Raw genomic sequence first — 13,033 nt, 5'->3', positions numbered from 1 at the left:
CATGCATACATTTTATTTTTTATTTTTTTCACAGAAAAGCCAATTTATTATTACTAAAGTTAGCTTTTGTGGAGGACTATAGGTCACATATTAGTAGTCTCATTAATAATGTGACCATTATCTATAATCAAAATTTTCAAAAGTAAAATTATATACATATATATAATGTAATACAAATATTTTTTCTATCCTTTAATTTCCAAAGCATGCTCATTCACATCTGACTGATAGTATATATATCCTTTCATGATAGGCAAGGACATTCATATTATCCCAATTATACAAAAACAGATGCAAAATAGAGTTATGTGACTTCCTTGCTCGAAATTATAAGACTAAATGTGTGTGTATATATATTTTTAAGTTTCTTTATTCCCATTCCATCCTTTTCGCTAAACTTTATTCCTATAATATCTGCCCTTTTTATAGTCCCCTCTCTTGTGAAAGGCATCATTATCCAGTCACTCCAGCCAAATCTTCTTCTCCATCCCCCCCACCTCTAGTCAACAAATGCTAACAAGACATCTTCCTAAATCTTTCTGGGATAGATCTCTTCTCCATTAGAATTCCCTTTTGCAAGTCCATTTCTTCATAAAAGATGAAAGATTTTCATTGCTCTGCCGCAGTTTTCTCTTCTTTACTTGGTGGTGACAACTTGCCTGCTGTATCAGGATGATTAGTCTTGATTTCATATTCCAGCCTGTATTGAATGTAATCCAGATCAGAGTCAGGTTTCTGGAACATCAGTTCCAGCTTATCGACCCCCGCCTCCATGTTGAATAGCATGCATACATTTTAAAGTTGTTTTTTTTTTTCTTTTTCACTTTCCCCCCTCACAAAGCCAGAATTTTACATTGAAGCAGGAATTTTTAGGAGCCCGAGTATAAATACAGACAGAAACATGTACAAATTTTCCTTAAAAGGAATATCTATTTATGTCAACTTAAACTGCCCTTCCTTAAACTCAAACTCTCTAAAACTGTAAAATGGGAAGACCATTACCAACTTCCCACTGAACACAGTGCTCACATAACCCAGGCTTGAGAAACGGTAGTTGTCACTAAAGGGGTCTCTTCCAATGCCCTAGACCTTGTGATTCTCACAGGCAGATATGGCAGCTCCCTCACAGTCCAATCCTCGGCTTCTGACCATGGCTAGCATATCGTGCCTGACTTTCAACTGAAGTTGGTTAAATGAATACATGAACTAAACAACAGCAACAAAAACAATAATAAATGGGACATATATAGAAGTACTCTGCTAGCAAGCAGGCAACTTAACTCGACCTTCCGTTCTTTTTCAAAGCCAAGACCCATTCACTCCTATTACCTCCCAAGATGGAACGTCTAAAGCACAACCAGGCAATGTGATGTGGCAGGGCTCCATCAGTAGCTGGGAGCCTTAAGGCTTTCCTCAACACACAGAGTGATAAGGAAGAATGGGTGAGGTCTTTAAGTTGCCATCGTACAACCATCTTGAAAGGAAGTTCACATATTCATCTGTGCATTCAACAACTCTTCATTGAACACCTGCTATATACAAGGAATTGTTCTATGTGAGTAGGAACTAGAAACTGAAGCCGAGAGGCAGGGAAGTTGACTAGAGCAGCTGTTAGGATCCTTTCATTTCCTGGGGAGAGCTTAGTGACTGTAGCATGCAGTGAATGGAGCTCTCACATAGGATGCAGTGTGCATTCAGACTGCGATGAAGCTCAAGGAATGAATTATCCATAATAATACCATGTGTTATAGATACTGGGAGTGGCTACCATCTACATCAACCCTAGATCTTGACTGGCATTTTTATGGCAGGTGGACGAAGTAGTGGTGATGAAAGGAAGAGTACCCTTGACTTGTTGTCAAAGGCATGGTTCTGAACCTCGCCCTGCCTCTAGTACCAGTTTTATGAATGTGAGTGAGTTTCTTAACTTTTCTGAATGTGAGTTTATTTATCTATTAAAATTGAGACAGAAATATTTTCCCTCCTAAGTTTGTATTAGTTATCTATTCCTGTATAATAGACTTCCCTAATAATTAAGAGGCTTAAAACTACAATAATATCTTTATTCTGTGAGTTCACTGGGCAATTATGCTGATCTACTGAGCTCATGCTTGTAGCTGCATTTAGCTGGCAGCTTGGTGAGGGTCTCAGCTTAGTTGAGACATAGTTTTTCATCTTGGACTTTTTCAAGGCATAGCTATCTTAGAGCCCTAACATCTTGAGGCCAGTGTTTACCCTCACATCTCAAGGCAAAAGAGGAAGCTGTGAGGTCTCTTAACACCTAGCCTTGGAAGTCATACAACGTCACTTCCACCATATTTCTATTGGTTAGGGGAAGCCTCAAGACCAAATCAGATTCAAAGGGAAATAGTTGGGAAATAGTCTTCACTTCTTCTCCTTCTCCTTCTTCTTTTTTAAAAGATTTTATTTATTTGAGAGAGAGAGAGAGGGAGAACGAGCGAGAACATAGAGCAGGGGGAGGGAGACACAGACTCCCCGCTGAGCACCGGCGCCCCACTCCGGGCTCGATCCCAGGATGCTGGGATCAAGACCTGAGCCGAAGGCAGATGCTTAACCAACTGAGCCACCCGGGCACCTGATAGTCTCTACTTCTTGATGGAAGATGATAAGAAATATGTGCTCATATTTTTCAATCTACCATAAAAGTTGTGAGGATTAAATGAGATGATGTATGTGATTTGGTATTGTTTGTCTGATGTAAGTAGGTATGGTTTCTGGTAGCTGTTATATATGCATTCTGTTTTTGTAACTTCAAAATTCTACAATGTGAGCAGTATTCCACTCTGAGTCCAAAGCTAGTTTTTGATGCTATGACTGGTTGTATTATAAAGGATCTATTTGCCACCATCAATGGAGAGAATTGGGGCTACATGAAAGTTCTAGTTAACTCATTTCACAAAATAATGCTTTAGTTTTCAATAAAAGACCTAGAATCTGATTTTAGAGTATTCTTCTTAGGCTCTTGGAAATGCTTTATCTCAGTAAACTCTAAACGTCCTTGAAAGCTATTGAGGTGGTACAGGGACATCCAGACATTTTGTGTGTGTGTGTGTGTGTGTGTGTGTGTGTGTGTGTGTGTGTGTGTCTGACAAGCATCAATGCCCCCAGTTTTGGGTAATAGTGTTTTGGTCATCCTTTATGGAGTAACCCCTTTCCCATGGCATGCATCTTTTTAGGACCATGCATCAGGATGCTCCATCATCCCCTGACTAGGACTGTGGGCAGGTTCCTTAAACTAGCTAGGCCAGTTGGACCCTAGCCTTTGAATTTGAACCCTAAGAGAGGTGGCAGAAGGACGAAAATGGTTGGAATTGATTCACCCAAACAGTATTACCTTGAAGAGGTTCTCCATTTGTTTCTGCTGCCTCTACCCAGAACTGCATGAGTTCCCATTTTATTCCAGAGTCAGGTTCAATGAGCAATCTCATAACCCGATAATACACTAAGCAATTTTATTTGTTTGTTTAAATTATCTAGAGTTAGTTTTCTTGTAGACCAAGATTGCTGACACAGATATTTATTCAGTAGATATAGAGTAATGAGAGTGGTCTGGAAGCCAGAATACTAAATGATCAAACAGCAGCCAACAAAGTAGTTATCTTTTGTAACAGTTTTCAGGACACTGTACAAATTTCCTTGAATAAGGAATACAGCCTTGTCCTTAAGGGTCTGTAATCCCGCTAGGGAGAATCAATATAATAATTACAGAAAAAAATTATAGTTCACCCAAACAATATGTAAATATTCTCATTGTCAATGCCTGACATAGTGCTTGACACACATACTATAATTATGTATTACAATTGATACATTATTAAGTGAATGATTCAATTAGGTGCAAGGAAGTTCGAACAAGAGAGACATCATGAGCAAAAATTCCTCATGAACAACAGGAATTTGAGCAGATTCCCTTACAGTGGGTGAGAATCCTTTGAAATGCAGAGGAGGAACAAGGGAATTCTAGCCCGGACTTATTTTACAAACAGTGTTATAAACTGTGATGAGTTTAAAAGAGAGTGGCTCCTGGATCAACTGGCATCAAGAAAATCTTTTTGCAAAGACATAATCTTCTGTATTTGTTAACCAAATTTTGTTACTGGTAACATGCTGCTCTAATATATGTAGATTGCCTAGATAATGGGAATATTTCTTACATATTTAAAAGTGCATTTGTCTTCTAGGGATCAGGGTTGTTTTTTTTTCTCTTACCCCCTTTTGGTTAAGCCATGAGACTTATTGCCCCAAAAGGGCGGTTTGTGGGGTGTAGAGCTCCCAACCAATATGAAGAGGAAGTAGAAAGTCTCTGCTCTACTGAAGGAGGGAGCCAAGGGGAAAAGAGGAGGGAAAAAAGGGCACAGGCCAGAAGCAAACTTTAATCTAAATCTCTCCCAGAGGTAAAACCTGGGAAGGCAGTTTGGAGTTGAGTTAGGAGTACCTAATAGAATTGTTCAGAAATGTTGGAAGGGGGCTTGCAGGGCACCCAGGTTTGCTCTTTGTTTTGTGGGCAAAAGCCTTAGAAAAGCCTGTGTTCAGCTGCTGCTGTGCATCATGTCACCGAGTGGAAGATTCTAAGAGAGATTACAGTGTCTCACATGCTGCTGGAGTGTAGGGAAAGTGGGCAGAGTTTCCAGATTCCTCAGAGGGTGAAGAACAGTCCAGAATACTGTGGGAGCTTCCTGGATCTCCAACAGCCGTGCTTCTCCTGAGCCATGATTCCTCTGCTTAGATCCTCTTCCGGGTCCGAACAACTCCCTTACCTTTCTGTACCTGGGAAGCTTTAAAAAAAAAAAAATGCCCACATCAAGGTTCCAGTCAAGGCTATTTCAATCAGAACTCTGGGGGCTGGTTCGTGCTGTCAGTTTTGTTTTGTTTTTTTTAAGGTCCCAGGGCATTCTGTATAGCCAGGGTTGAGAGCCACTACCATATGTAAAGTCTAGGTAAGTGTTTGGACATAAGTTAAATATCACTTCCTCAGGAAAGCCTTCCCTGATCAGTCCCAGCTTAGGTCAAGTCCCCCTGTTATATATCCTCCAAGCAAGCATCCAGTATTTCTTCCTCTTGGCATTTAACAATTGGATCATTATTTTTTCAAGTTAAGTTTCCCTGCAGACTATCTGCTGTGTGAAAGAAAACACATTTCTGCCTTGCTCACCACGGAGCCAGGTTCAGTCATGCACCAATTGGTACATAGGTGGTGCTCAGTAAATTTACATCTTGGATGAATGTCAACCAAGAGTGTGTGACCAAGCCTCCAATTCATAAATCTGCTAAGAGAAGTTTTACAGGTGAGACCTTAAGCACCACATACTTCTAGAACTATGACTTTAAATGGGCTCATATTTTTGACAGTTTCACTGTTTTCATCTTCCAAGTTCACTTGTCATTGTTCAGCAGGCTCATCATCGCCCTGATAACTCTGTGTGGTCAACATTATTATTTCCATCTGGCAATCGGAAAGAGGTTAAATAACTTGCCCAGGTCTCTATACCCTATTATCTAGGCACAAACAATTGCAAATAAGGAAAGCCCCCTTCAACAGGATTCCTGTTTGTGCTGAGCTCTTACTTCTGGTTTGACGGCTGTGGCTGCCACACGGGGATTTTCTGGGGTCTCCAGTTCCAGCGGCCAGGGCCCAGGGTGCGATTTCCTGCCCTCCCAAGCCTTTACAGAGTATAGGCAACACTGAGCCTTATCCATATAAGGATGCCATAAATAATGTATTCTCCAAAGATACTGTGCTTTGCTTGTCCTGGAGAGGCTGTGCGTGTGTGTGTGTGTGTGTGTGTGTGTGTGTGTGTGTGTGTTTGGGGAGGTGAACTAGGATTGTCTAGGAGAAGCCCAATCTTAGTTAGCTGTAGGCTGGGCAGGAGGACCATCCCTTCACCACCCCCATACCAGATCTCCAATTCCAACATTCACAGGCCTGTGAATCAGAGGGATCCTACTCAGGCACTTGCAGCATCTTGGATCAGCCTGGGTGGCTTGACCTGAGCCTCAGAAGAGCAGTGCGCTGAGTGGGCACTCGACACCCAGGGGGCAAGTGGCAGCGGCGGAGACCCCTTCCACCCCCGCACACCAGCCCCTGTAGCTACCGGTGCCATGGCCCGCGACGCGCCCTGCCCCAGCCTCCGGGACTCCGGTCCCCGCTGCGTGCCGGGCCGGAGAGGCGCAGTGAGGCGGCGCCGGGGAGGCGCGGGCAGCGAGGACGCGTCTCCCCTCGCGCCGGGGTCGCCGGGGCCTCCCGGGCCGCCGTCTCCAATGTGCGTTCTTGGTGCAGGTGGCACAGCTTTCCGCGCCCGCCGGGCTTCCCAGATCACGGGAGAGGCTAATCTCGGGTCTAGACCTCCCAGCGGCAGAGAGAGCTAACCCGCTACTCCACTTCTTCCCATTCCCCCAGCTCCTCACCCCAAAACGAAAAAATCCCAGGCCGGGCAGAACCTGATCACCTCCGCCTCCTCCCAGCTGCGCTAATCCTGAGAGCTAGGGAGGCCCCCGCGCCGAGGCGGTGGCTGGCAAAGGGGAGTGGAAAGGGAGGATGGATGGGGCCGAGGGGTGGGGTGGCGATGAGGGGGATGTAGGAGGGGGTGTCATTTTCTTTTTCTTTCTTTTTTTTAAAAAAGTATTTCTCTCGCGAGAAACCGCTGCGCAGACGATACTTGAAGAGGTGGGGAAAGGAGGGGGCCGCGGGAGCCGCGGCAGAGACTGTGGGTGCCACAGGCGGACGGGCGGCCACAGCTGGGACAGCTGCGGGCGGAGCGGGGCAGCGGCTGCCGCGGCCAGGACCGAGGAACAGCCGCCGCCACCTCGGGAGCCGGAGCCACCGCTTCTCCAGTGGGTGCAGCCAGGGTCCCGACAGGGGTCGGGCGGCCACCGGGGCTGGAGCTGCAGCCACGGAGGCTTTTGCGTTTGCGCCGTGCTGAGGGCAGGGACAGGGACTGGGTGAGGGGCTGTCCCGGAACGTCCACAGCTGGCGCTGGCCCTCCCCTGCCTGACAGCTTCCTGGCCCGGGGCTCCTGGTGTCGGGCTCCGCGTCAGATGCTCGGCGGGCGGTGGCAGCGCCCGGAGCCGGCCCGGGACGGCGCGGCGGGCTTCCAGCCCCGCGGCTTGGCGGAGAGGACAGTCAGGGAAGCTGGGGCGTTCAAGCGCGCATCGCGCGCATTTTGTGCCATTAAAAAAATAAATAAACCCAGCGAACCGGCCACGGGGTTTAGAACCGCTCGGGACATGGGTACTCTGCGACGCGCTTTTCAGGCGGCGTCCGGGAGGCCGAGAGGTTGGCTGGAGCCGCGGCCGGCGGGGGCCTGGGCTTTTCAGCCAGCTGTGGACCAAACGGTCTTCACTTACCCAAAGTAACTGCGCCACGCTCAGGCGGCGCTCGGGCTGGGCTCGGGAATGGGGACCCCAAGGCTTCAGCATCCCGGTGCCCTGAACGTCTCCCCCGCCTCGGCGATTTGTCTGTTGCAGCTGGCAGGGGCCGCCTGAAGTGGGAGCAGCGCCTGGAGAAGGCGGGAGGAGCCCGGCCCGGGGGACGGGCGGCGGGAGAGCGGGACCCCGGCGGCGCGGCGCGCTTCAGGGCGCAGCGGCGGCCGCGGATCGAGCCCGGGGCGCGGCGAGAGGCGGTGGGAGCCGGCGGCCGCTCGGCATCATGCGGCGAGGAGGGCTGCTGGAGGTCGTCCTGGGATTTACCGTGCTCTTAGCGTCCTACACGAGCCATGGGGCGGACGCCAATTTGGAGGCTGGGAACGTGAAGGAAACCAGAGCCAGCCGGGCCAAGAGAAGAGGCGGCGGCGGACACGACGCTCTTAAAGGGTAATGGAACGGGCCAGCTCCTTTGGTGTGGGTCTCCCCTCCCTCTTCTCCCGAGTATCAAGATCCGGAGGGAACTGACAGGGTCGATTCTCCACACCAGAAGGATCCTTGACAAGATCTCCTGGGGGCACCTTAGAAGTGCAGGGGGTGTCCAGCCCTCGCCCCGTTCGAGGCTAAACCACTTTGCTTCTGCTCTTTAAAGATTTCTGCTTTAGAGGCGATGTCATGGTTAAAAGGAATCTTGGGCCATTGTCGCGGCCGATTTTTGGAGGCGAGAAGGATTCTTTGAGGAAGAAGGGGAGGAGCTGCAACTGAGAGACGGAGAGAAGCCCGTTCCTTTCCCTTCTTACCAATTCCGGTTGTGTTTAGGGGAAAGTGCTTGCCTTGTGGGCACCTTTGCAGATGCTCTATTGGTAAGGGGGCAAGGAAAGAAAGGAATTCTAATGACAGGGTCAGGGAAGACACTGTCAAGGGTTGGCTCTCCTCTGAGTTATGCTTACTAAAATTAGGGACTGAGTTTTCGGGTTGATACTGCCTTTCCGATGTCTACCCTGGAGGCAGAGCAGGGCAAATTTTTGGAGAACTTGGGTTCTTTCAGGTTGTAAGGGGCTCTTCATTTCATTGGGGCAGTGATGCTTCTGTGGCCGGCCTTAAAGTGGTGTTTTTAACCAGTGGTTTATGTGTTATGTACATGCAATTGAGCATTTCACTGGCTTCCTAAGTCCCTATTACAGGAAATGTTTCAGCAGGAAATATTTAAATTAGGCAGGTTGACTGTATAAGGACTGCCAGTTCCCTGAATTGAAGAAGGGTGGGAATACATTTTCCTTAAAATTGTTCAGATTGAAAGAAAAATCTGTCCTTGTGAGATTGTTTAAATTCAAGCCTCCATAGAAGCTTACTAAAATGATCCATTTTATCTCCTTGGAGGAGTCTGTTAAATGAGCCCAGACAGTATGCATACACAGACGTTTTCTATTACGTTCTTTTCATTCTCATTGTTGCTCCTTTTGGAGTAGTTCTGTAGCTTGATTATATGATCTTGAGTCACCAGGTGATGGTGTCCAATCCGATTTTGTGGCTGAACATGTCCTTTATTCCTTTTTGTTATGGGCTGTTTTAACTATATATATGGAGTAAAATTTGTGTTTGTATGTCCCAGGTACAGGAAGAAAAAGTGCAGTAAACTGAATGGACCAGTTTTTGAGTCTTGGTCTAGACCAGGGGAGGGACAAGGTGATGGTCAGGGCCAAGCGCTTGGGCTGTGGTAAAATATGCATGATTTTCTGGCCCCAGGAAATAGTTATGATTAATTTAGTTCCATCTTGGCCTTTGTGGAAAATAAATCCAGGACTCCAACAGTGTTGGAAAGGAAATTTGCTTATCATGTTAAGCCTGATTCTGATCAGGCAGCAGACATTCATTGCTGTGTGCAAGGCCCATGCAAGCAAGTTCAACAGATGAACTGAAACTCTGATTTTCATATGTTCTTCAAAGGACCTGAGTTAGTCTAACATTTTTCCTTAAAAAATATGTATTTCTGTTATATATATTATCTTAATAGCTAAGCTTGATGGCATTGCTACTATAGAAAGAGAGGAAGGGGGGTTTAATTTTGGGAATGAAAGTCTGCAGGGAGATGTTAGGCCCCTCCAGACATTTGTCTCATCTCTATGTGCTATCACCAACCAGTGTTGTTTTCTTAGGAGGCACCAACTCAATGTGAAAACAGAAACTAAGCTTTACTTTGTTGCTTAAGAGAATGTCCCTAGTTTTACTCACACCAGCACTTATTTCTCTTGGGTTTTACTTTTTTAATGATTATAGGGAAACACCTCTCTGTGTTCCTCATAGTTTTTGGTCACTAACATAGACGTTATGCTATTGCAAACTATTCATAAAGCCTTCCTAAAAGGTGTTATTAGTAGAACAGTAATTATGAGTATGCCTCACTCTCACATTATCTGTAAGATTTTACATATATATAAAGATTTAAAAAATAATTATAATTAACATTTACAGTGTAATATATCACATACTAATATAATAACCCTCATAATATAAATTTTTATTTTTAGAATTCTCATATAAGGTTATATATATACATATACATATGTATATTTGGGTAGGTAAAAATAATAATTTAAAAGGATATGCAATTAAAAAAATTTCTCTCTTATCTCTCAGACACCATTTTCGTGTATATTTTTGTAGATCTATTATAAGCATTATATGCATATGCAAATATATATGCATAATATATACATATACATGTGTATGTATATGTATAGTGTGTGTCCTATTTAATACATACAATATACTGTACATGCTGTTCTAAACCTTGCTCACTTCTGTATATCTTTCGTGCATCCGTTAATTCATATGGATGTACCTTGTGCATTCTCTTGTGTATAGGATCCCATAACGTGGCTAGAATAGTTCCCTAATGATGGCTCTCTCGATATATTAATTTTTTTTTTTTTTGGTACTCCCAAATTCTACCCGCCTGTGTGTGTACATGCGCAAATTTATATGTGGCACAAATTAATAAAAGTAGAATCTCTGCATAAAAGGTTTTCCCATAGATTTTAAACAAGTACCAATTCTGATTTTGAATTTGAATAGCATTTAAAAGGTATTCTCTCTGCTTATTGCTATTACAGTGTCACATGAATAAGTCTTTTAACCATGCCCTGCTGTATAAATCATCAGGAAAAGCAGTTGTGTGTAACGTTTTTCCAGTTATTGCTTAAAATTTCTATTTTTGCTAGTTAAAATATTACCAGCTTCAAAACTAACCTCTTTGACTACAGTAAAACCTGTTTACCATTTTGATGGAAATGCACAGTTTAATGATGTGAGAGTGATTTGTAACCCCAAGTCTGCCTGATGCCCAGTTGGTGGCAGCAACTTTCAGCACCTCACTAATATTTCCCCGTGCACTGGTCTCGTCTCTTCCACAAGTACTGCCTTCTCGTCTTTCTCTGATGTGACAGGTGACTGACTGCAGAGTTTGCCTTGGTATTCTTCTTGGGATATATATATTCCTTTCCTGTTAGCACCCTGCTTCATAGACTAGGGACCTGCCTCGTTTTTTCCTCTCCGGGAGTGTAGTCCTAGCTTGTCTTCTTCTCCTCCCATCCTGTTGCAGGTGTTTTTTTTTTCCCTTCCCACTGGGCAGCAGAAGTTGTTCCACAGTGGAAATTTAAGCATCCTCAAGTTTCTTCCCAGCTTTCGCTGTGTTTTCTTAGACTAAATTGCCAATTTCTGTTTTTACAGGAAATCCTTTTTTTTATGGAATGAGTGTGGTCCCCATTCACTCTGCAAAAATTGCATTTTTCTCTATTTTGAAATGAGAATTTTGCAAGTTTAAAAAATGTTTTCAAATAATAAATGTATAGTAGTTTTCCTTTGACTGGGCATTGCTTAACATGTGTGAAATGACTTTATGAGAAATAATAAAATCCCAGCTTTATTGTTCAAATTTCGGTTCACAGGAATTTTTCTCAGCTAAATTCTTAACTTCTGTGACTAGGCAAAAAGTGTGGGAGACAATTCAATTAAGAAAAAAAACAACACAACTCTGCTTGAATAGCAGTAGTTAGGAACCATTTATTTAAGATTGCCTTATTGCCTTAGCTCTCAAATAAGGAAATATTACAGTTTCCTGTCACAGGGAAAAAATTCTTTAGAGTGAAACCCCTTTTCCCCAAATCTCTGATAAGATGGATTGAGAATTTCTATCCTTGTTGCCTGGTTTATAAGTGTATGAGATGGGGTGTATTTCACACAATTTGTGCCCTTGTGCATGATTTTCTTTTTGGTCTTTGTTTATTTGTTTATTTTTTCCAGAGGTCTTGTTACCAGAAAAATACACATGGAACAGTTCGTACACAGGGTAGATTATGTGATGGCAAGCTCCAAGGGATTAATTACACAGAAGCCTGTTATTAAAATAAAGAACTTGAACAGGGAACACAGAAAAAGTTCTGTAGAGTTTATGAAGTCCATTTATTTTACAAAGAGGACTTTAAGACTTCATCTGAAGTCAGGTAGGTTAATAATTAAATATGGGGAAAAGACTCCTGCAGTGGTATGGTTTGTCCTTGTATTTAGTGAAAAGATTAGGCTAAAATATTGCAATATCATTTTAAAAAAAGATATTCTTTTTTTAAAAAAGATTTTATTTATTTATCAGAGAGCGAGCCGCGAGCATGTGTGAGTGAGTGGGGAAAGGAGCGGAGGGAGAGGGAGAAGCAGACTGCCTACTGAGCAGAGAGCCTGAGGCAGGGCTGGACCTCAGGACCCCAAGATCATGACTTGAGCCGAAGACAGATACTCAACTGACTGAGCCACCCAGGTGCCCCCCCCCCCGCCAAGATATTCTTAAATAGAAGTTTTTAGCGATTGCACATTTTAAATGAGAAGATGGAGACAAAATACTTATTTATGTGACTCACTTTCTAGCATTTAAGACATAGATGTTGTTTACAAAATGCCTAAGCTGTTGGTATCACAAATTAATTAAAACATACATCAGCCTACAGTGAGATGAAGTTGAAGCTGATGGAAATGGAAGCACAGACATCCCTCCAAGCTTATTAGGAATTTTAAAGAACATTGAAACATTCCTTTGTTGTCTTGTGTAGCTGATGATTAAAAAGATTAGAGTATTATGCCAATGATGCTTATTAAGCAAAATACTGAACTAGTTATTAGGATATTTACAGAGAGTTTGTTTGCTTTTTCTTTCAACAAACCAAACAGCTTTGCCTTTGTTTATAATGTGAAAATAAGATTTTAAATATTTTCTCAAAATAGAAATAAACTACATTAACAATTTTTTAGCTTCTAGAAACTAACCCAACAAATGGGCCTATTCAAGCAACTTAGAATTTTTTTCCATGAAATTTTTTTAAGAAAGCTGAAATCAATTAATATATCAGGCCTGAATTATATGGCAGGCCTTGTTAAGTTTGATTTTCCCATTAGATTACAAAATCATCAAAGGCAGGAATCCTATCAAAAGCATTTTAACACTAACTGATCATTAGATGGGATTTCAAAGAGTTCATTAATTCAGGAAGCCTTGATTGAATGCCAGCCTGAATTTAGCTCTGTGGAATGCCAGAGACATCCAGCCTGTAGCCTGGGGGGAGCTTCACATTTGGTAAGAGAATCAGATGCATCATGGGAACCAGGA

The 13,033-nt window shown here is 43.6% G+C and overlaps 1 protein-coding gene and 1 long non-coding RNA gene across 4 annotated transcripts in view; one reads left to right on the top strand and one right to left on the bottom strand.

Annotated features, from left to right (window-relative positions):
* Positions 1–615: 615 nt before the first annotated feature.
* On the bottom strand, positions 616–7,554 carry LOC116640434. Its single transcript, XR_004301029.1, has 3 exons — positions 7,366–7,554; positions 4,614–4,796; positions 616–700 (listed from the first exon to the last, which is right to left on the bottom strand). It is a non-coding gene; the product is annotated as an uncharacterized LOC116640434 (long non-coding RNA).
* FBN1 (fibrillin 1) overlaps positions 6,679–13,033 on the top strand; it is a 227,712-nt gene continuing 221,357 nt past the window's right edge. For 2 of the 3 annotated variants that reach the window (XR_004301028.1, XM_032417485.1), the window contains exon 1: positions 7,578–7,830. Coding sequence is in view for 2 of the 3 variants with exons in the window: in XM_032417485.1 (XP_032273376.1) it covers positions 7,667–7,830 (164 nt within the window). In the remaining variant the exon portion in view is untranslated. Of the gene's footprint in view, positions 6,853–7,485; positions 7,831–13,033 lie in introns of those variants that run through there. The other variant, XM_032417484.1, reaches the window with a different exon arrangement.

Source organism: Phoca vitulina, unplaced genomic scaffold, assembly GCF_004348235.1.
Source record: "Phoca vitulina isolate PV1807 unplaced genomic scaffold, GSC_HSeal_1.0 scaffold20, whole genome shotgun sequence".
In the NCBI taxonomy this organism is placed as follows: domain Eukaryota; kingdom Metazoa; phylum Chordata; class Mammalia; order Carnivora; family Phocidae; genus Phoca; species Phoca vitulina.
The sequence above is the reverse complement of the archived record's forward strand: the minus strand, read 5'-3'. Positions and strand labels throughout refer to the sequence as shown.